Source organism: Empidonax traillii, unplaced genomic scaffold (assembly GCF_003031625.1).
Source record: "Empidonax traillii isolate 1590-97213 ecotype Southwest subspecies unplaced genomic scaffold, ASM303162v1 scaffold698:size334810, whole genome shotgun sequence".
Lineage (NCBI taxonomy): Eukaryota > Metazoa > Chordata > Aves > Passeriformes > Tyrannidae > Empidonax > Empidonax traillii.
The window spans coordinates 263,315-287,252 of NW_020955891.1; the positions used below are offsets into that span (position 1 = coordinate 263,315).

The 23,938-nt window shown below is 36.7% G+C and overlaps 1 protein-coding gene across 4 annotated transcripts in view; it reads right to left on the reverse strand.

Annotated features, from left to right (window-relative positions):
* Positions 1-23,938, reverse strand: part of EML4 (EMAP like 4) — a 70,572-nt gene that overhangs the window by 16,511 nt on the left and 30,123 nt on the right. For all 4 annotated transcript variants that reach the window (XM_027899980.1, XM_027899979.1, XM_027899982.1 and 1 more), the window contains 11 exons: positions 20,445-20,568; positions 15,680-15,829; positions 14,130-14,199; positions 12,697-12,807; positions 10,397-10,492; positions 8,636-8,770; positions 8,279-8,414; positions 6,484-6,635; positions 4,859-4,984; positions 4,608-4,739; positions 4,210-4,277 (listed from right to left, as the gene is read on the reverse strand). In XM_027899980.1, the coding sequence (XP_027755781.1) occupies positions 4,210-4,277; positions 4,608-4,739; positions 4,859-4,984; positions 6,484-6,635; positions 8,279-8,414; positions 8,636-8,770; positions 10,397-10,492; positions 12,697-12,807; positions 14,130-14,199; positions 15,680-15,829; positions 20,445-20,568 (1,300 nt within the window). The remainder of the gene's footprint in view (positions 1-4,209; positions 4,278-4,607; positions 4,740-4,858; positions 4,985-6,483; positions 6,636-8,278; positions 8,415-8,635; positions 8,771-10,396; positions 10,493-12,696; positions 12,808-14,129; positions 14,200-15,679; positions 15,830-20,444; positions 20,569-23,938) is intronic.

Sequence of the window (23,938 nt, forward strand, 5' to 3'; positions counted from 1 at the left end):
GGGGTATGAATATTAAAGAACAAACTAAAATAAATTTAGAAAACAAAACAAAAAAACTCCCCCCCACCCCCAAAACCAGCAAAAATCTATTTATCTAGCAAGATGACACAGCATGATGCCTGTTTGCTTCTCTTGAGCAGCATAACTAGAGTGCCTGTATGTAAAAACTGATGATCAGCCAAGTAACAACCAAAAGCAGTTTTCTTCTACAAAGTGGATGGGTGCCCCCTTCCCACACCCTCCTAGAGGTGATGGTGTTGCACAGCAGTTTTGCCAGACAGCCAAGGGAAGGGCTCAGCCACCTTTGTCCCAAAATACATAACCAGGGCAGAGCAGGAAGGCTGCTGCAGCAGGGACGTGCCTCTTGATGCTGGCCCTGAGACTGGCTGTTTAGGTTTGTTCTTTGAGGCTGTCACCTGAATCAGTTAATCCTCCAGTTAACATTATGTAAAATGAAAAATACCCAAAGCCTAAAATGCAGCTGGAAAAAATATGCAAACCATCCCTATTTTACTTAAAGCACAGAGGTGGTATTGTGCAGTATCAAACACAATGCAAAACTTCTGCTGCTCTGAAGAGTGCACACTGAACTGCATTTGGGATCAGGAGAAAGCATTTTGCGACATCAGTCCCTCTTCAAAAATTCTTTTGAATAGGAGATACTGGCAGCAACCCTAGCTGTCCAAGGAAAGAGTCAGTGCACTGTGACAATTTTGATAATAATTTAAGAAAGGAAACACTGGTCACATATAGTACAGCTGTTTCTTGATGCCTCCACAGCTGTAATCTATAATCAGAAATGTTCCCCTTAATCTTCCAAGCCTTCCCAATGCCGAGGCAAACACTGCAACTGCCAGCATGAAAGTCCATCTCCATGAAATGTGTCTCCAGTCTAGCAGCTACAGCAGTTCACTGGCATGCCTCATGTAGGCCCTGCTTGCAAACAGCTGGGGTCTACCTTGAGATTGTGTTTTGGGAGAAGATTTTCCTTCCCGCGAGAAGGTATGCAACACGCAAACGGCAGCTGACCCAGAAAAACTCTTCAGGGCTGTGAAATGCAAAGATTGGCTTCCAAGTGATCTTCTGATCCATAGATTGGATGAAATAAATGGATGAATGGTATTCCAGTACCCTAAGATAGTGTCTCTCTCACTCTTTCTGATTTTTATTGATTTTTCTCCCAATTGTTACTGTTTGTGAGTTCATATGGAAAAGAAAAAACTTGAGCAACTTACATCTGTTTCTTGTCTTCCCATTCCCTTGCTTTAAAAAGAATACTAACAACCTATCTCAAAAAAAACCCTACACTTTTAGGAAAAGAAATGCCTTAAACTACTCTCTTTTGGAAAACAAATTCTACCCATGACAGATGTATATTACTGATAATCCAAATCTGTAAATATAGAATTTTTCTGATTAAATCACCAGGGAAACAGTATTCCTAAGTAGCAATACATTTTTGCACTTACACCTGCAATTCCTATGTTGAGTTAGTTAGTTAGTTAATACTGAATGCTGAACTTGCCAGGCATTAATCAAAGCGCACAAACCAACCCAACTTACAAGGTTCCCTAGGATTTTTAGGCTTCTTCACCTTAATACAACAACAGATGCTGAACTATATAAATCTCGGTAGCTCTATAGCCTGATTCACTTTCCTGTGGCTCTGGTTTACAATACCCTTGCCCTTCAGCCTTCAGTTTTCTTAATAATGTTAGCAGTTTTATAAGACTCTTGTTAGTCTTTTTTTCTGCAGCCCCTTTGAATACTCATATGCTTAGCACTCAAGATATTCTACGTGATTATTCACATGGCAGCATGGCAAAAGGATCTCCATAGTGCCTTGAAAAATCCACTTCTGTGGTAGGATTTCTACCAGGATAGCTGTCCCTTTTTAGTTTTCCAGCTGTGCCTTTTCAGCAAACAGCAGGATCCACAAGAAGTATCAGTTCTCTCCAAATCAGGCTTACTTCCAAACTACCAATGATTAGGCACAGAGCAGGTATTTAAAGAAGTGGTAACAAAACCTGCAGTAGACGACTTGCAGACAGCCCCAAAAGGGAAATGACACCAGAACACTCATTATGGAAAGTGATACATGAAAAACACACCAAAAGCATGTCGCCTGGCCTAATAAAAAACAAAGCACTCTGAAAAAACAGACAAGAACGGGAAGAGAAGTAGGAAAATCCAGTTTTCTTTAGATGTTACAATTTTAGCCACCAAACCCAACTTTCTTAGTGCTCCATTCCCTGCCCGTCTTACTGACCTCTGTACTGGAAGCTGAGCAGCACTAGAATGGCAACAGACACATCCAATGTTTGGGTTTGTTGAGCTCTAAACACATTAGACTAATTTAATATTTGCTTTAAGATTTTTGGGCTATGAATCAAATTATTAAACTATTTGTTATGGGTTTAAGGTTATTTTCTCCTGTGTTAATTGAGATATATCAGGCTGCTCTCATTCCTTGGGAAATAACTCCCTTGGACCAGATTTTCTGGCAGAGAAAGCACCACATGATCCTGCTGGTTAGGCAGTAATTTTAAAACTGTTTTGTTTATCTTGACTCACAACTCCACTTATTTCTCATCCACTTATACACTTACCAGGTCTCATTTCAATTCAGTTTCATTTGTGTATCTCAAACCTATCATTGAGTCATGCAATTTCGGAACACACTAAAATATAATGGTGAAAATATAACTGCTTAGCTCCAAGAAGAATGGTAAAAAATGCCAAAAAGCCCCAAGGCCATCATCATACACTTCTTGAAACTGGTTGCCTCGAGTAAATTAAAAATAAGTATTTCAACTGAAACATGCTGAACTTATAAGGTAACATTAAATGCTCTGGAAGAGGGAAAAAAGTCAATCAAAGCAAACAACAGACTGCTTTGGCCATGCAATGCCTCAATTGTGCTTGACATGAGTTCAAAAACGTCTAATAACTCTGAAGAAACATAAACTGACCTTCTTTCACCTTTTCCCTGTTTCAAGTACTATTAGGCCCGAATGTCCAGCTCTCTTTAATGAAGAGAGAAACATTTATTCAATTTAATTTTTGTAATTATAAGAAATAAATAATTGGAAAGGTTCTACATGGTAATCAAATATACAAGAGCTCAACAAGGTTTTTCTTAGGAAGGTAAGCTTGGTTTTCTAGCCTGAATTTAGTGCAGGCTACATCTTTACCTTGGAGAAGAAAACTCCTTAAAAATGTTTAATATTTCATTTTTCCTGGAAAGTTTAAGGGTGTTGCGCATGCTCAGAAGTTTCTAAAAACCAATCTTCAAATGGTTTTTAGGCATGTGGTTAGGTATAAAAAACAATTCTAGTGGGTGAATTAAACAAAGGAAAAAAAAATCCCAATTTTCTTATACCCACTAGGCATCATTTTATCATCAAGTTATATCAACCATAAAGTATAACTGAAAAACAGAATAAAATGCTAGTAGATTTAATATCTGCTCCTCTCACCATTTTAATGCTATGAATATCCTATTTTTGTTTTAATTGGTACATTGGTACTCCTTTCTTGGGAGATAATACCAAGCCAGAGTTTGACTATGATATAAACTTTTTCCACCACTGAAAGAAACCTGAGTTAAAAAGATTCATCTCGTATTTTTACACCTTTCAGATACACAACCATTTGTGTATTTCAGGAAGGACAAGAACGGTTCAGTATCACTTCACTGCAGCAATGTGCCACATTGAATTCTGCCTTACAGAAAAGTCAAAATACTATCCTGCTCACTTGCCTCTCCACCTCAATTTAAAATGCTGCAAATGTGTTTCATCTGGGAAAGAGAAAGATCTGTACTGTACCTGTCTTACAAACTAATGTAACATGCACATATTATTAAAATATATGGTACTTGGTAAAGCCAATAAGGAATATTCATGGAAACCCTTGCAAAAAAAAAAAGTTAAAGAAATAAAAAAAAAAATAGAAAAAAAAATCAAGATCTGGGCTTTTGTGAGGGAGTTGTTAAAAACCAAAACAGCCTAACAACAATCAATTAATTCTTCTGTCTGCATCTAACATATATATAAGATGATCTGCCCCCTTCCTCCAAGCTTTTTAGGTTCCATAAACTCAAGCAATAGGGAACAAAAAGGAACTTAATTCTAATTATAAGATGCATCATATTAAACCATCTCCTTTAAACTTTCAGTCATCACAAGTCAGTTGAAAGGTGTTTACCTGCCCGAGTGTGTTCCTATCGCGACCACTGCTCCACTGGGATGGAAATCAGCACAGTGCCCCGGTTCCTGAACAGAGAGGGACAGACATGATATTCACCCATCCACTTCCTGAGGGTCAAACACCTCTCCTTATACCAAAGCTGTCCTAAAATCTGAAGTGAACTGACATAGGAAAAACTAAACAGTCAGCAACATGCTAATCCTCAGACAGCTTTTCTTTTAATGTATCAGTGACATGCACTACAAGACCACCTTGAAAGTAAAAAGCCTGAATTTCTGTGTAAAAAAATACTTCTTGGATATTAGGACAGAACAAGCCAAAATAGGAAATGAACACTGCAACACTGCTTTTTCCTATTTTCCAGCTTTATATTTAACATTAAGGGGTTGACATACATCTAGCAGCCTGGTCCATTCCAGTGTGTGGTCCACAGAGTTCCACATACAAACTTGCCTATCTTGGGCACATGTTAAAAATAAGTCTTTGAAAGGATGAGATGCCAGTCCCCAGAGTTCATCTGTATGTCCCTAGAAAGAAATCACATATGATTTAACAATTAATAAAATCAAGATCCTTAAAACAACACACCAGTAGGGAAAACCTTTACATTTTTGGGTTATAGTTAAAAAAAACCAGTTGTGCTCACCTGCACCTCTACTATGAAACCATCATTAAATGTTCCACGCAAAACAAAGTTTCGTGAAGTACCCACTAAAAACTGATCTGCTTTTCCTTCTGCTACTGCTCTGATTGTTCCATACTGGTCAGGAACCTAGGAAAAGAAACATCTGTAAAACCACATCACACATCTTGACAGGCACTCATTTTTGAAGGCCACAAATAATGCACAACGACAGCACCATAACTGGAGTTCCCCTGGTAAAAGGGAACAATCAAATCATGTATAACCTAGATCACGACTTGACCTAAAACCTACCTCATCTGTTTGTTCAGTACAGGCATACGAGACGGTGAGGCTCCAAGACAATCACAGTTATGTCATTTTAATAAGTCTCAGTATAAAAAAATTACAAACTAAATTACATGGCTTTAAAGGGTCAAATACACTAAACAAATGCTCCCCACAACTTCACAACTCATCTTATAATGAAAGGAATAATACACAGTTACTATTTACTTTCCAAAACACATTCCGAAAAACAAGAAAAATCTTGTAGCACACAGTAAATGCTTCCTGGTTTTCTTAATGTTTCCTGATTAGCCTTAAGTAAATGTTCATATGCCTTATGTCAGCAATGATTCTGAATTTTAATGACTTTGTTTATTGCAGGCTTGAATTCTAATATACTGTTTCATTTTACCGTGTGCAACTGTTTGGTTTTCTAAATGATTTATCTTAGAAGATACACTAATAATAGACACACAAGATAAAAAAAATCAATCTGTCAGGGTTCTGGTAAAATAAAAATTAGCTTTAAAGTAACATTATTAATAAAAAGAAAACAAAGAGACTGATATGAATAGAGTATGTTACTTAAGCCTAAGAATTGTATATGATAGTCAACGCTTACTTTCTCTCATCCATGTTTTCTAAATGTCAATATTAGATTCAAGGCAGTAACAAACTCTAGATCAAACTTATGTAAGTGTTAAGAAAAAAATGCTGCTATAAATGAACACTAGGTAAGAGGAGTAAACCATTGGTTGAAGAACTGTTTAAGAATTCATTATTTCAAAATCAGGGAAAACCAAAAAGTATTTTAAAATCCAAAATATGTAATTTTTTCCCTTTGAGCTAGTGCTGCCATATAGGTAAATTGCAAAGAACATATGTATTCACTAAACACCTGTTTTAGGTTAAATTCAAAATAAATTCCTCATCATAGCTTATTAATCATTATACAAAATACCAATTTGCATCCTACCATTTATTTACCTTATGCCAAATGTTCTATTAAGACCCTCAAATGCTGGTAACATTGTCTCTCTCCAGACAGATAACTTAACAAAAACACAGGCGATACTAAGGAACATCCTGAAACACCTCCTCAAACAGGATGAATAAAAAAAAAAAAACCTAAGAAAGGTTGTGGAGAAAAGAAAACCCTTAAAGTTTCCGTTCAACCTAAACACAAAAGAACTGAAGTCCCCTATAGGCTCATTTATAGGCTAAAAATTAAGCACCCCTATCATAAAACACTGTCACCCAGTTGAAGAACAGCAACCAGAAGGTATTCTGTCATCCTCCAGAGCGTGGGGAAGGTTGTCCTGCTAGCCAAGGCAAACTCCTTGTCACATTCGCTTTCTTACCTCAATTTCCCTTTCAGGATTCAAATCATGATCCCACAGGATGATCTTTCGGTCTTTCCCACCTCCAGTTAGCAGCATCCCATTCCTCATCTGACAAAGTGTGAACACACTGCCATCGTGCGCTTTGATTTGTCTGCTTATCTGATATACTCCTGTAAGCACAAAAAGAAAATAATAAAGAACACTACTCACCTTTTCACCTGGGGTTTACAAGAAGCTTTGTCTTTTGGCAGAAGAATGAAGTAAGTGTGCAATAAATAATTACATTTGGATTGTCAAGCTCTTAGTATTGCATCAGTATTGCAAACACAAGGTGGTAGTGTTTTCTTACAGGATAAAAAGATAAAACAAAGGGTCTGCATTTCTGAAGAGAAACTTTTTTGAGATTGATTGTCCTACAACCTGTGAAGGCAAGAACAACAATTTGCAAAATGCTTTCATTTCTCTGCTATCCAAGGCAACACAATTTTTCCAGATGCAAGGGAAACCGTGCTTTAGAGTCAAAAAATCTCTAGCAAGTCATTATTAGAAAATAAGTAAAATTATTTTATTAAAGAAATTCAAAGACTTGCTGTCTACAGTCTTTTGGGAATAAAAAGTAAATTACTTATAGCAAAGTTTCCGGGATACATGAACCTAGTATCTAATGCTGGATGTTGCCACATTTAAAAACAGTACAACCAGTATTTGGCATCTATCAAGAAAGCAGTCTACCCAAAGGAAAACACATGGAAGAAGGAGAGATGAGAAAATTAAACAACAAGGGTAGCAAAACAAGTCCTTTGCATCCTAATCAGAAAGTGTATTTAAAAAAACCAAACAAAATAAGACTCCAGTGCTGATTATTTTTAAATAGCAATCACAGAAAAGCCTGAAACACCACCCAACTAAATATGAGCATAACTTTGCTGACTCTGCCTGTGGCTCAAATCAGTGTGCTCTCACACTGTGAAAAAGAGTAAAAGATCAAGTCCTGTGACCAATCTAATGTGATAAAGCAACAAAAAAACCCAACAGTTAGTTAGCCTTTGTAAATTAATGTTCTATTTGACAACTTTTAAGATTATACTGGAAAAGGATTATTTTTGCACAAGAAATTAAAAATTAAACATCAGAAAACTTGTTAAATTACTTTTCCATTGCAGTTAGCTTGAAAGACAAAAAGATTTACCTACAAAAACAGACTTACCATTAAAAATTTACTTTTTACGTGAATGTTTTCCTGGCACACCAATTTAAACCAGAGTGTTTGATATAGCTGCCAAGTAAAATAAATTATCACTGAATTTATGAGTTACCTTAGGGCTCAACCGTGCCAGGTCTGCATATGTTTGGTAACAAATCATTTCCCTTTATTTTTTACAAAAGCTTTGCCCTAAAATTTCAAATAAAATGTGTTCGGTTTTTTTTTGTTTGGTTGGGTTTTTCTAAGCATATTTTACAGGCAAGACTTGAGTGTCTGATAAACCAGAGACTATTATTCATGTAACTGGTACAACTAAGCACTGTAATCTTTCTTCACATACAAGTCCTATTAATGTCACCACTTAATGGTATTCCTCTGAGACTGAGCGTGGTACAATATAAGCCTTTAGAGGCAAAGGTAGCCTGCAGAATCCTCAAACTGATCCCACAGCCTTTTTCAAATCACAGGATGAAAGGAAAGCCGATTAACCACATTTTTTAAACACGCAAAACACTTAGATAAAATAGTTTTCATTCATTTGAAGCACATCTCATCAATTATGGAGAAACTCTAGACTGCTAAAATCTGTAATTAACAAATGTATCCTACCTTTAGGTCCTTTTCCTGGAGTAGCTTCTACAGTAGTTTTGCCCCATATAAGTATTATGCCTCCTGAGTCTCCAGTGAGCACATCACCATTTCCCAAAAAAGCCAAACACTGAACAAATTTGGGTTTTTCATATTTCTGAAAAGAAATAAGCAAGATAGAGGGATAATTACTTGTAGTTGTTGCATAATTAGTACATTGTATCCACACCCTTACACGCTGCATACATGTGAGCAGAATTTAGTCTTTTTTGTTTGTTTACCTCTCTGCTCAAACAGTACATGGTAACAACGAAGCAAACATACAGAAAACATGATTTCCATTGATTTAAAACTGTCATAGTATTAAGACATTATTACCCCGAATATCCCTTGCTTCCTTGATAATGAATTGCCACTCCAGGTCCAGAAAAATATATGAGATTTGCCACACGTTATTATCGTATTTGCATCAGTTGGATGAAATTCTATAGCAAGAACAACTTCATTTGTAGTCTGAAATAATAACAGAAAAAATATTTATTCAGATTGGACATTAACTACTAACATCTTTATTAAGCTTCAGTATACAAGGCAGGGTTTTACATTCCCTTTCAAATCACAGAAGCTTCTACTCTCTGGAATAGGTAAGACTTCTGCCAAGGAAAGTGAACAATATATAAAAGACAAGATTTTTGGATTGAAAACCCTACTTAATTTTTACACAGACTGGTTTGCTATTCTGGATAACAAAGCTGCGACAGAGCAAGTAAGACAATGATAACATAGTAGGATTATATCCATCATTCTCTTTTTGAAATGCCATAAAAAATCATTTGGGTTCTTCTCCTTTCTTCCTCATGAAGAAGAAAAAGAGAAACCTGCATAATTCAAAGCTCTGAAACATAGTGTCCCACCTTTGTATTTTTTACTGGTTGCATATACTGTTACTGAATTACTAACATCTCAGAGCATTTCATCCTTTACCAATACAGTTTACAAATATAACAAACTGACCGGCCATTTACTTAACTTCTAATGGATATTCAACTTAACTGTCTTTGAAGACAAATCTCCTGGAGGCAATGACTACAAAACACTAAACTAAATGCATCAATGCATTTGTTTCTACTGGATTTTGAAACGGGTTGCCCAGAGAGGTCGTGGAGTCGCCTTCTCTGGAGATACTGAAAAACCGCCTGGACACAATCCTGTGCAACCTGCTCTAGGTGAACCTGTTTTAATCAAATGTGAAACACCAAAGCACGCCCTGGAGAGCAAAATTAGTCAAAACAGAAGATCAGTAAATGGGAAATACAAGGCACATGCCAAATAGCTTCTCAAAAAATATCAGCAAACACATGAAAACACTGACACAGAATTAAAACTTACAGAACAGAATACAGTGGGTCAACATAATCTAAAGAAAATGCATCAAACCAAACTGATTTTGTTATCTGAAATGGCAAGTTTGTAATGATATAGACATATACGGTTGTAGAGCATGACTTTAAAAACTTTAAAAATACTCAGGTTCACATGCATGTAACATTTCCTTGCTTGATATTGCATAAACAAAGGACTGAGTGCTCCCAGTGAAATCAACTTTACATGAACACTGAGCACACCACCTCTAAATCCACCTGACTGGTCTGAAATTTAGAAAGGTTAAAAAAGAGACTGGAAAGCAGACAAGATCACAATCTACTTAGGACTTCAAATAAGAAGACACACATGTGCTGAGAATCAATGAACAGAGTTTGAATCAGACAAAAATGGAATAAGGAATGTCTAAAAGTGTTTGTTTGTTTTTTTTAACAGCTACAGACTGAATCATTACCTCACTTTCTTAAAGTTCCCAGGATCTACTTTTTTAAATTGAGAAAATATCAAATAATTGTTTTATTTGAATTTACTCATCTTAAGGATGAGCAAAATGAAATTACAAACCTTTTAATATTCAAAATACTTCCATTATCCAATTTAAAAATTCATTTCTTTGGTACTCTTACACAAGCCAGCATTATTATACAGTTGCAGTTTCTGACTAACATCAAAAGTGTTTTATTTATAGGAATAAACTGCTGTATTTATGGGAATAAAACCACTTGTATTTCAGAATAATAATTTGTTAAAAATTACCTTTATTTCTGCTATTTTTGATTTCCTCTGCCAATCCCACACGGTAAGCATATGCTCATTAGAGTCATCAATTACACACAAATGAGTACCAGAATCCTAAAGAAAAGAAAAAAAAAAGAAGTGCTGACAAAGTACTATCATACTCCATTTAGCAACAGGGCAGGGCAGAAGCATGTTAAAAACTCACAAAGGTACAAATATAAATTAGCCGAGTCCTTTTAAAGTAATTACAAGCTCAAATAACATTCTAGGAAAGCTTTAAAAGTATTTTATCAAATGTTTCCTTTTTTGTTTAGTTTGTTGTTTTTTTTTTTATGTCACTGTTTGGTTGGTTTTTTTGCGTTCTTATTTGCAATTTCATGCAAGCAGCAAAAAGGTTTCTTCCTTTTTCTAATACGTAAATATTTTGGTTTTTTCACAGGTCTCAGAGTACAGACACACAAGCTCCACTTGTGTTTTTTTCTTAAATGCCACCATCATATACACACAACCTTACATTATCAAATTCTGTAAGCAGCACATCTCGGGTTTTTCTCATGGTGTGTAAAGTACCAGCAGTTTCATCATGTAGTTGGTAAAACTGCAGCAAAGGTAACACTTTCTGAATAAAACAATGCTTACAGAGCAGGAAGAGCAGCACCTACAGTACTAAGTATTATTTTGAACATTTTTACAATAAAACGGTAAAGATGGCTACATATAATTAAAAGAATAGAAGTTGATTTTTGCTGTTCAACCGCATTCTCTTACAAATCATGAAAATAGAGGTGGCTGAAATTATTATTCCCAAACACTATTATAAGCATTAGTATGCAAATACATATGTAAATTATTAACTGGAAAGAACCCTGAAGACAGCCATGGTGATATGATATACACAGCTCTTGTGGGGGTTATACTGCACGTGAACTGTTTCAGTATAATGAGGAATCATGTGAGACTGTAACAAGGTACCAAAATTAGTTTTAGCTGCAAAAGCGAACTAATATAAAACTAGAATCTAGTCCTCAAAAATTCCCTCAGGTTTTTTTTTGCTTTGTTTTTGAAGTGATGGAATGCATTCTCAGTCACCTTAAAAAACCCACTTATCTAACTTCATAAGTTTTATTGGTTTGTTGGAGTGACAGAAATGACAGTACTCCTTCTGCATTATTCCGTTTTATTTATGCTACCCCCCATCTAAAAAAATAAAAGCCTTGTTTACTGAAACACAAAACTTACTATAAGTAACCTAGCAACACTTCAACATGAAGTGAAACTGCAGCAAGAGAGCATGACAATTTCTTTTCAACAGATCACCCAGAGACACTGCTGAGTGTCCACTCTTGGAGATACCCAGAACCCAGTTGGACCACAGCCCTGAGCAGCCTGCTCTGACTGAATCTGCTGTGAGCAGGACAGTGGATCAGGCGATCTGCAGACAACCCTTTCCACCTCAGCTGTCCTGTAAGTCTCTTCCTCTACTAGCAAAATACTGCAGACACTTCTGTGTTTTTTATTTTTTACATATATTAATTCTTCTTGCTGGAATGAAAGAATCCAGCCCGAGTTTTCAGGAGGTCTGATATGTGTCAGTGTTTTGGTGAAAATATAATGGTGGCTTAAAGATTAAAATATGCACATACTTTATAAAAAAACCCAACTCATTGCTGATCTTGAAATGAGAAATTTCTCAATGCCAAGTAGTGCATCTCCATGTGCTACTGATTTTTCTGAGAAATTCTTTGGGCCCAGTAAGAAAGATCTCTTTTTTTTTTCCTAGGTAAAAGTAGAGGCAAAAAGTGAACAAGCTATTCCTTGGAGAAAAAAAATTACAAGATAACAAGAGGATTTTTTTTTTTAATTTCCTGTTGGTGGATAAAAACCTACTCCAGCTGTGCAAGCAGAAGAGTTAACCCTCCTATCAGAATTCACTAGAATTTGTCTTCAAAAACCTCACTACCAAACCTGTTTTTAACATCAAAACAAAAAAAACCAAGCCCCTCAGAAACAGAACCAAACCCAGAACCAAACCACCAAACCCAGTACAGAATTCAATTTCTAGTTCAGGTTTTTTTCTTGTCTGCTTATTTATTTGCCATGCTAGTTTGTTACCACAATTTTACATATGCCATTTCCTGTTTTTCCAGCTCATTTGCTGTCAGCTGGTTTTACCAAGTACACATAAACTTTACTGACACACTTTCAAATACCAAAAGAGTTCAACTAGACAACCACACGCAAACTCTCCAGAGATTTCCTTCCCGTTTACAAGGACCGCATAAATTACTTAACACACCAAGTCACTGCACCCATCTTACCGCTTTTGAAAAATCCAAACACCCAACTCCACGCTCAAAAGTCCCAAGGCCGATAACCTGCAGCGTCGCCAGGCTCACCGAGTCCCATACTCTAACATGGGGCTGCAGAGGCTGCGTGAGAAAGCAACGGGACAAACAGCGTCATCAACGGTGAAAGCATCATATGCTGGTGTCAGATCTTGTTAAGCAAATGCCACCTGAATTACAAACTGCAGACCAAAATGCAGGATGACCCGTGCTAATGATGCTGCTGGACACTGACTCTGAAGTCAAAAGGGGAGAGTCAAGACAACGTTGCTCCCCGTGTCTGGGCTACCAACAAGGCAGCGCTGCCGTCAAGGCAGGGAAGTAACTATCGTGGCATTTGGTAGTTGTGAACATACATCGACCAATTTAAGTTAATTGAACAAATAACAGCAGAGTCATCTTGCATTTCAGACCGCAGACCTAGCAATATTATGCAACAACTGAAAATAATGATCAAACTTTTGCTTTTATTTAGAAAACAGGAAAAAAAAGAAAATAAAAGAAACAAACCCTAGTGCACCAAGTACCCTAACCATCACCAACCACTCAATGAAAATGTCCATGGTTATGTTTCATAGAATTACTATCCCAAATCAGCTTAGTCTCATAAATGTGAAACAATCACAAAGAAAGTGGGGATAAAGTTGGCTTAAGGACGGCATTCACCACAGAATGCAACAATAAATCATTGTGCTGATGGAAAAAAAATCAGCTCTAATAAGAGTCAAAAAATGCTCAGTGGAAATCATAACATCACGTACACAAAAAGCCTCACATTCATTTCTTACAAAATCTAAGAAATTAGGTTGAACATCTGAAAAAGGGTTATATTTAACATGCTTCTATATGTTATAGCATCTGTCTTTTTTTTCCCCCGTTTACAACTTCATGAAAATAATCCAATTAAACAAATTCTGACAGAGTATGCCAAGAGCCAGAGACAAGAGCACTTAAACACACCTTATCTCAAATGAGCAAGTTTATAGGAAAGCTTGGCACACCTTCCAGGAATTCTCAAAGTTGGTTTCCTCTTCCATGAGGGCTTAGGAGTATGACCCACAGAACCAGGGACTTGTTCTCCTCTGGGAGAAGACTTGTTGAAAGTAATGTGAAAGAAATCATGTGGCCTTATAAATCAATTACAAGTTTCACATTTTCTTGCAGAATCAAAATTGCATTTCCTATGTCACAGATAAAGGACTTTATGAGCTTCTGCTCTTTTTGATATATGGTTGAGTGCTTCATTGTTACTGTCTTTTGCTAAAGGTACCTGAGAAATGCCAAAATATCTCAGTAAATGCAGTACATAAAATAAACTGCAAACAGGTGTTGATTAAAAAAAACTCAAACCACTTTTTCCTGATTTTCAAAACAAGATACTACTGCTCAACAGCTCTATTACTTACCCTTCCATCTTTATCCACTCCAGCTAACTGTCCTGTTGCAATTCTAATTTTGTCTGGATGAACTGCAAGACTAAGACAGACAGAAATATGACTTGCTTTTGCTGTCATAGGTCTTCAAAACTGAGAGGTTTTTTGTAAATGTTTGTTTCTTTGTTTCTCAACAGAAGCCCATGAAGACACTTACGATCCTAAAATCCCACTTTTAACAAGACAGCCTGAATGTTTTTCATCAGACTATTTCATTACACACTTTATTGATGGGTTGACTGTGCTCTTGAAATGCTTGCTGGCACACAACTAGGAATGCCAGAAGAGCCACCTCCACATGTGCTCTGACCAATCTAAGGTTTGCACTACATCAGGAGTCCACTGTAACAAAATCTATAGTCTAATAATGAACCTTCTGCACATCATTATGTGCCATATTTATAAACACTACAGTGTATTTTATGCCTCAACTTACAGATATCATGAATCTGGGGGAAAAAAAGGCAGAAAAGTTGGTTGAGGGTTTGCCTGTGCACCCAGGAGTCAGAGATTACTGCCATGTGAAATGAGTTTCTGCTGTAATTGCACTAATACAGTATGGTGCACTACTAGCGTAAGTAAAAATCTGCTCTTGCTTATCAGATTTTGCTTTTGTGAAAAAAAAAAAGATTTCAGAGTATACATCCTCTCAGTCCTAGGGATTTTTTGACCTACCTTCTTATTTGCTTTCTATGTAAAATTACAAAGACGAAGGAAGCCTTTGAAACAAGAAAGGGAAAACAGGGGCGAGCCTGAAGAGGTCAGAATGATGGACATCAAAAAAATCTATAATTTAGTCCTGTTTTCTCAATGAAAGTGAAGAACACAAGACTGGCAGCATTTCTCCCACAGGAAGCAATTACATTTATCAAAATCCAGCCAGAAGAAAAGAGTTTCACATGTCAAATTTTCTCCAGTCAGGTACAGTACAGTAGGGAGCTTATGTTCACCATCACATTTTGTGCACTGTTCTTCAGACTAACACAGCAACCACAGTACCTGCCTTTGCACACACAGTGACTGGCTTCAATTTCCCTGCCTCTCTAGGTTCTTTTGCAAACATTCTTCTGATTTCCCAGACTCTCTTAATACTTGGACGGGACATTTTTTACAAAAATGAGAAAATGACTGCTCAGTTTTCCACTTGGTTTTTTAGTTCTCCTTCAACATTACACCTTTGCCATACTTTTTGTAAACAACTGATTTAGAGTTAGGCTAACAACAATTTTTAATTTCTGGGATAACTATCTGGAATAATTTATCTAAAGATCCTTTCTTCAACCTGGTACTCTTAGATGGTCTATCTATCTCCTTGTTTTACATTTAAGCTAGACATCCTAAACTAGCATGGACTGCTCTAGCACCATTCATTTGCGCAGTGCTTACTAAAGTGAAATCAAACAGGAAACAACTACAATTATGATGACATTAATTAGTTTATACATACAGTGGGAGAGAACAAAAAAAAGAATCTAGTCCTGCATTAATACACACATACTTACATGCCAATGTTATATACTGACCATTTAACGCAGTCTGTATGACCCAAGTAATGCCGCTGAGTTCTCTCCTCATAGTTAAATAGTACCACCACCGATGCTATGAAATAGACAATTTCTCCGGTAGGAAGGAGGTAAACATTGGCTCGACAGTCTCTTCCACGATACCCATATCTGTATATTTTTTTTTAAGTCAAGGTTTTCATAATCACTGAATGCCATAAAAAAAAACAACAACAAAAAAAACCCAATTTTTTTTTTTTTTTTCTTCTTAAAGGATTCCTGGGGAGCAAATGCCCTTTAAGCTTTTCCCTCTGGAACAAAAGCACAATTTTACTAATAAATTTTAAAAATAAAACAAAAGAAACCCCATGCAACTGGGTACCGAACCCCTCAAGGAATGATGCTCGTCGATGTTAAAAATAAGACATACTAGAAGTAAAGCAAATACAGCATCTCACTTTTGTAAAAATTTCCATGTCAAATTTCATTAGGTAACAGCAGGACTCGCTATTTAATATTTTTTTACAGCAATAGGGTTGTGCATCTGCACACCGGGCACCAGAGTATTACTTTCATTTGGCCTTTTAAAACAATTCCAAATGCCCTACAGAAAAAGGCAAGCGTTCTGCACAGCAGCTGCCAAGTTCAGCAAATATTTCTTCAGACTGTTTTAGAGCATTTTTAAAACAAACCAAACTCAAAAGGAACTTACACAGGGAAAAATATTCTATCCCAATCTACCCAAAATATATAAAAGGCATGTTTTCTGTAGGAATATGCATGGTTCCTAATGACATTCAGAAGTCTTACACACTGTGAACCAGCCTTGGTTAGCACTGATCAAATGTTATTACAACTCATTATTTCTTTGGAACAGGTGCCATTTTCTTCATCTAGATTATTAATGTGGCTGTCTGCCTATATTTCAGTTCCCTGGGTCACTAGGTACAATTAACATCATAAATCAGACTTTAACAGTAGCTCTACAGCCCCAAAAATATAATTTTCCTGTTATGTCCTGCACTTTAGAGAGCCTTCTGCTTCATTGCCAACTAATACACCTGCAACAGCAATGAAAATATGGGAAACACATTAAGCAACTTTAGCTAAAGGATTCCAGCTTTAGGTCCTGGCTAATCAGGTACGTAAAAGAAGTTCAAAGGCTCACATGGAGAAACTTGGATGGATGAAGCTGACCCTTTCTCACAAATAAAGGCAGGTGCAGCAGTTCAAGTTTGGGAGTATCTAAGTGGGTATCACCTATCTGATAGCCTAGAATCTATTCTTCAGGGAAAAGGTCTACCTTTCTATCAAAAACAGCACTGCATCCCTTCCAATGCCATCCTCCACCCCCAAAAATCCCCCAGTACACTACTGCTCCTCCTTTGCAGTCCCCCCAGACCACAGGACCAGAGAAACACTTGCAAAATTAAACACATGCTGTACCTAAACAATGGTTCGAAGAGGGACACTGCATTCAGTTGTAAACTAAATCTCTTTGGAATATGGAAAACAAAACAGATTTATATCTTGCTGTCTTCCGTTTATTACAGAAGAACACAATGCCTCCTCTGAAGCAGAGATTATTCACTGGCTTGCAAAACAAATGATATTGAGAGAAACACTGAGGGCAGAATAAAATGATGCCTTTGTTTCTCCTCCATTACTATTAACTTTACCACGATTTTTTCCTCTTTATTCTTCATTTACACACTGATGGATCAAAAAGGAACTCCAGAAAGGCCTTTTATAAAACAAACAACCAACAAACCAAACCACTGAACTTTCAAAAACAATGGGCTACAAGCCAATAAAAATATTTTTTCTATCCTGGAGCATGAAGAACGCTATTCTAAGTACCTTCCAGAGGAGAAAGGCAGATTTTGTTAATCTGCTGTATACAATAGGAAGTGTATTGATAAGGATTTAGTAAGATTGACATCTTTGAACATCCATCCTAGAAAAGTATTAATGACTTACACAAACATGTCTTTCGACAGCAGAAGCCTATCATGCTTAGCCAAGCTAAAGCTAAATATTTTGGCACCCACCATTGAGCTCTGGCATTTATGGGGCTGCAAAAAAAATGGTTACGTTTTCTTAATCCATTCCTTTCCTTTAGCCCTCCTACATAATAAAATACCAAAGAGTGGCTGCATTTTCTAGAAGCATGTTTTTTCAAGCATGTAAAGGTACAACCTGTTTTGTGGGACAGGGAAATTGAGATACAGCTGTCTTGATATGGGGAAAGTTTCTCAGAAATTACAAGTACTGTTTTGTCACAGAATTCAGTACGCTTAACAACTTTAAATTTTGGAGGTTGTTTGTTTGTTTGTTTTTACTTGACTAAAAATAGCCACAGCCTTCATGAAAAGTGATCCACGGTACATCAGAATTCAACAGTATATTTACTGCTGTCTTCAATTATTCTTAGAAAGAAGAGTACCAGTGCTAAAAATAATCTCATAAAACGGAGTCTGAAATACCCTCCAGAAACTGAGCTACTATATAGATTCTTTCTCCCAGTGTAAAGTCACTGCCTGACAAAAGCAGCCCTGACTGTGACCTCTGTAGCGACTAAATAAGCCAATTTTGCTATTACTAGGAATGTCAGATATGCTTTAACCAGTTCTGAAGTGCAGTAGGAAAGACTGCACTACAAAGCAGGGATACTCAAACTAAATTATTAAATTTAAATGAAATCACTCAGGAACCAGACACAGCCAAGAGCTCAGACTTCCCCTTGAACTGCTTTATCTTGCCAAGCAGCTTAAGTATTTCATCAAATGACAGTAATCTGCATGGCAGACAAAAGCTACATTACTCCAGTTGAATATATGGTACAGGGTATCAGTAGTTGAATATACCTTCAGGACACAGTTCTGTAGGTATATATAAAAAGGAGATCCCACCACCATCCAAACCAACCAACCAACCAATCAACCAACTAAAACCCACTCCAAAAATCTGTCCATTCTTTTCCTGAAGCTGTTCACAGTTGAGCAGCATCTTCCAAAACAATAATAACAAAGGAAAACCCAATTATAAACAATATCCACAAGGCAGGAGAATTAAAGGCATTCAAAACAAAACTTATAGATTGAACAATTCAACACTCGGTTGATCTTTCAGTTGTAAAACGATGACATTACTAAAATACTCTGTGAATCACTGTCCCCATGCCATCTCAATAATAAATCTGTACAAGGTTCAGTTTGCCATGATATTTGGAAGTTACAGCTGGCTTGCAAATTTGCTCCCCTTGCTAAACCTGTGCATAAAGTACAAGATTTGCTGCTGCTGTACCTTCCTGTCTCCAAAACTGAAGAACAATTTTGTGCAAATTTGAAGAGACCAATATTATGCCGTCATAAATTTCACTGCCTTCTCCTCATTTTCCTCACCATCGCATCCAAAAGATTCCCTACACCCATAGTTTTAGTCGTCTGATTCAGGACAACGTTTCCTCAAACAGATTCCAAAAACATATGGACAGTTTGTTTAGAGGAGATTTATTTCACTTTAATTAGCCCTCAGTGAGAAACTGGTTTATCCTGAACATAAGGTCCATGGACACTAAATAAGTGTGTCCACACTGGGATTTGCACCTACTTAACTGAGGGTGTGATTTCATGATCAGTTTTCATCAAACCAAACTGGTCACTGATGCTGGAAAAGTAAAGCTGATACGCCTTCAGCGTGCCAGTTCCAGGCCTTGCATGCTTGTGGGGCAAATCAAAGTAATGTACTGGTCCTGCTTGAAACTTAACTTCGCCAAGAAAATTACATTTCACCCAGAGCAGTGACTGAGCTAATTCACTCCACAGTCATGACTGCCATCATGAGCAACCAGGAGCTGTCGGAAAGTTGGGTATCACAGCTTTACAAAGCATGAGTAAGAGCTCTGTTTTCCTTCCAGTCAGACTTTTAATCCAAAACTTTTCTCCTGACTTATGACAGCGTACCATTAACATTCCTAAAAATCTTCCTGATTTCAGCAACACTGGAAGGAAGGATCTAACTTCAGATTATTACACCAACTCAAATGCTGCCTAGACATGTTACTTTACTGAAGTACTAAGAAATTTACTTACACAATCCTGGCTTACTGGAAGAACCTGCAGAGATGAGTGAGTGACAGGAAGACACAACCATGTGCAAAAGCACATCTCTTAAAATGAACTTGATGTAGTAAACTTGGAGAATTGTCGTCAGCCACACACCTACTCAGTCCTTCAAATGATACATTTATATTTAGTGCATTTAGTGCAAAGTAATTTCCAAGAAACTAATCACTCCATTTTGGAGCTGAAATACAGAAGCAGTGCAAAGGATGGCTTCTTCTGCAATCCTCACTGCATATGTAAGGACAACAAACCCAAGATCTTCCATAGTTCTAAAACCTCCTAAAAATTATCAAAGATTGAAAACTAATAATGTTCCTGAATGCAAAACCTATAGTAATATAGTGGGAGGCAGAGGGGGACATTTTTGAAAGTGTAACTCTGCAAAGACACTTTCTTTCACACTAAAAATAAACTGAATTAGTTTCAACAGGAAAACAAACAAAGGAGCAGTGTTTTTGTGACTACTTAGTCTGCTGCTTAAAATCGTACTACATAGGAGCTACAAACCATTTCTGTTGTTATATTAATTTGAACTTTTTCCATCACTTTTAAGTAGTTTTCACCTCTTAACAGAGAGAACAAAACACTGGATTCTAAGGGGGGGAAATGCAAGACAAGACAAACAGGGAACAGTGAATAGTTACTGATATTAAGGATACACCCACTCCAGTTTTAACTTTTCAGGAGGCAGTTCTGTCCTAATATCATCATAGTTTTCTACATCGGAAGGAATGTACATTGTGATTGGTCGACCTCGCATGAACATCTTGATATATTCTCCCTCTGTTGAAACAAAAGAGCATATTAATCAAGTGGCAAGTTTACACAAGAAACAAGCACAAAAGATATGAGTAATAAGCCCAGTGATGCAAATAACACCTGTGATATAACAATAATTTTTGAAATGTGAGCTTGGTAAAGGCTTAGATTTTTTTTTTTTTAATGGAACACTAACACGCACATACACAAAGAGTAAGTGTTAATTGAATTTGTGATAGAACAGACTAAGCATGTAACATTTTAGACATGCAAGTTAAATTATAAAGGCAAATTTAAAATTCAATTTCAAGTCTGAAATGGAATAAATAAGTAGTCACAGTATCACAATATAAGGTATGTCAGGTTGAAAAGGATCTGAGGAAGTCCAACCTCTGGCCATGAGGCCACACTAGGTTGCTCAGGCTTTTGCCTAATCCAGACTTGAAAACTTTCAAGGATGTAGATGGCACAGCTACCCCCTGCAGCCTCTCCCACATCTCCTTCCCACAGGTGTGGGACCTGGCATTTGTCCTTGCTTAATTTTGTGAGGTTCCTGCAGGCCCACACATCCAGCACACCAACAGGCCCGCTGGTCTGCTGTCACCTGTGAACTTGAGCGTGTTAAAGATGCTAAACAGGAGAGGTCCCGGTCAGAATCCTGCAGACTCCACCTGTCACCTCTTGGCCATCAGGTAGAGTGTGATCCAGTAACCAACACTCCGTGAAGCCACTATCCAATTGGTTCTTTCACCCACCTAGTTGTCCACCCATCCAAATCCTAACAGCCAAGCTAAGACACAAGGACACTGTAAGGAAAAGTGTCAAAAGTTTTGCTGGAGAATACAATCTAGAATTATATGTCATCACAAACTAACACACTAACCTGAGTTATTAAGTTATGGAAAACATTACAAGTACCTAGTATTGTATGTGGCATTGTATCCTAATCAATGGAAAGAAACAACAGCTCCTAATGACTCCAGCTGCCTTATAGCCACGACAAAATACATGTATTTCACTAATTTTGCATCAGTGAAATAGTAACTTTTTGTCACTCGTCAACTTCTTTAGTAATTAATATGCATTGTTAATGCAACTATTTACCAAAGGAATAAAATATTCTGCTGTGAGTTTGGAGTTCTGGCATTTTTTGTAAGTGGGGATTTGAAAATCATAGCAGACACAGAGAACTCAGAGCTCAAATTAAAATTTGAATAGTTGAGTAGAACTGGAGTAGAATAGCTATAAATCAGCAATACAATATTAAGAAATCTCTAACCACATTTGATGCAGCAATATTAAGCTCTAAAATTAAGATTTTTAAACAATTACTTTTATATTTCTTTCAGAAGACAAACTTGAGACAGACTTCCTCATAAATGCCTAGGGAATGCTTGGAAATATTTCCCCAATTAAGCATAGGATTATTACTCAGACTGCATGATTGTGCAAACTATGTTTTGCATTCCCTAAAACATCTAAAATTGAAATTAGGAGAAATTCAGGCTCATTCCCACAGAATCACAGCTTAACAACTCAAATCAACACCAGAAACCAGAAAATTTAGGTGACAGCAGAAGCAATAGTATCAAAAATAGTCTCTTGCTTACAAAACATTTTTAGAAGATGAAAAGATCAAGCAATAATCAAAGTTGTGAACAAGACTAACTCTAAGCCAGGGTCTCTACCCTGAGAGAAGCAAAACCTGTAACTATTTTCATCCACTGAAGTTATAAAGCTATCTTGAACAAAGTTTAGAAATTAATTCTTAATGCTCAAGCTATACAGGACAGAAGAATAGCAATCAAGACTCCTGAAAAAATATGGTGAATATTCCAGGTTGTTTAAAAGAAATATTTCTGATCAAAAGGGATTTTATAATTTTATTTATTTTATAGCATTGTGTGAAATTCTGTTGAATACCTCCTCAGCTCTGAAAATACCAGAAAGCACTAGCTTTGAATACAGCAGTGATGAGCTGAGCACACAGCACTGATTTGGACAGCACTGAGACATACAGAAAAAAAACTGTGATGACCAAACCACATAATATATTCAGTAACTCCTAACCTGAGAAAGAACGACCCATAAGCTTATGTGATTTTAACATCACTGGTCACTGTATTGATCAAACTTGACCAGATCAATGAATTCATGTACCTGAACACAAGCTAGTTAAAAGCATTCTAGTATGTGTGTGATACTCCCTGCGAAGATTTCACAACACATATGGTCTAATTTGTCAAAAACTTTTGGTTTTCGCCTTAACACATGGTAGTTGGAGCTCTTAGTGCTTAAGAGTTTTAACAATGTTTGTTTGTATGATGAAACAGACCACTATTTATCAAATTTACCAAGTTACCAGACCTAAAAATATTAGTCTAAAAAGATTAGTCTATTCAAGTCAACCTTCTGAGACCAAGAACTCGTTTTAGTTGAATTCTATGTCACTTTTATCCTCAGTAAGTTTACTCTGTGCTGGAGGCAACAGTCCAAATACAACTGAAATCTAATGCAAAAAACCCCCACAAGTTCAAGAAATTATTCCTGAGTAGAAATTGCAATAACTGAGCAATGTAAAACTAGCACATAAAAAAAGGTTGTTCTTATTTAACATATTAATACACGGAAAGCTGAGCCATATAAGTCCAGTATAAAAGGAACAAACACTGAAGAGGTGAGAAACAGTTGTCTTGCTTCTTTCTAAGAACAAACACATATCCCTCGAAAAAGATCTCTGTGAGTACATCCACTGACAGCAGTAGAAAGCTTGTCTCAGATAAAATAAAAAAGAATAAAGAAAATCACTTCCTGGCAGCTAAATTAGAAACAATAGGTATTTTACCAAATGTGCATTGTTTAATTGCACTGCTGAGAAAAGCTAAAGATTGGAGCTGTCAGTAGTTTGACACAAATGTTTAGATAATTAGTCCAAACTTGTAACATGTTTAATTTTTCCACCAATATATTTTTTATTTTCATATTTCATATTCAGTATGTATTTTCAGAGATAAAATACGACTGGCCAAAACCAAGAGTAATGTATTAACAATGACCTTTCTATTAAAATCTGGCACCTGCACTCTTATAAATTAAAGCCTGAGGGCATTTACAAAAGACCGCTCATTTGTGCAAGTTATATTCTTGATTTAATACTGAGCTTGACAATTTTTGTTCCACAAGATCAGTGCAAAATGACACCACAAATTTAGGATCAAATTTCCCATTATTGCTTAGAACAGTGGAGATAAGCTGCAATTGAAATTCTTAAGGATGGAAGCAGTTGCACCTGTCAGACTTTGAAGATGAAAAGAGATGAAGAGCCCAAGAGGAATTCAGTCAAGTCTCTGGCCACGAGAGGCTCTTCTGGAGCTCAGGGAAAAGAATATCTGCA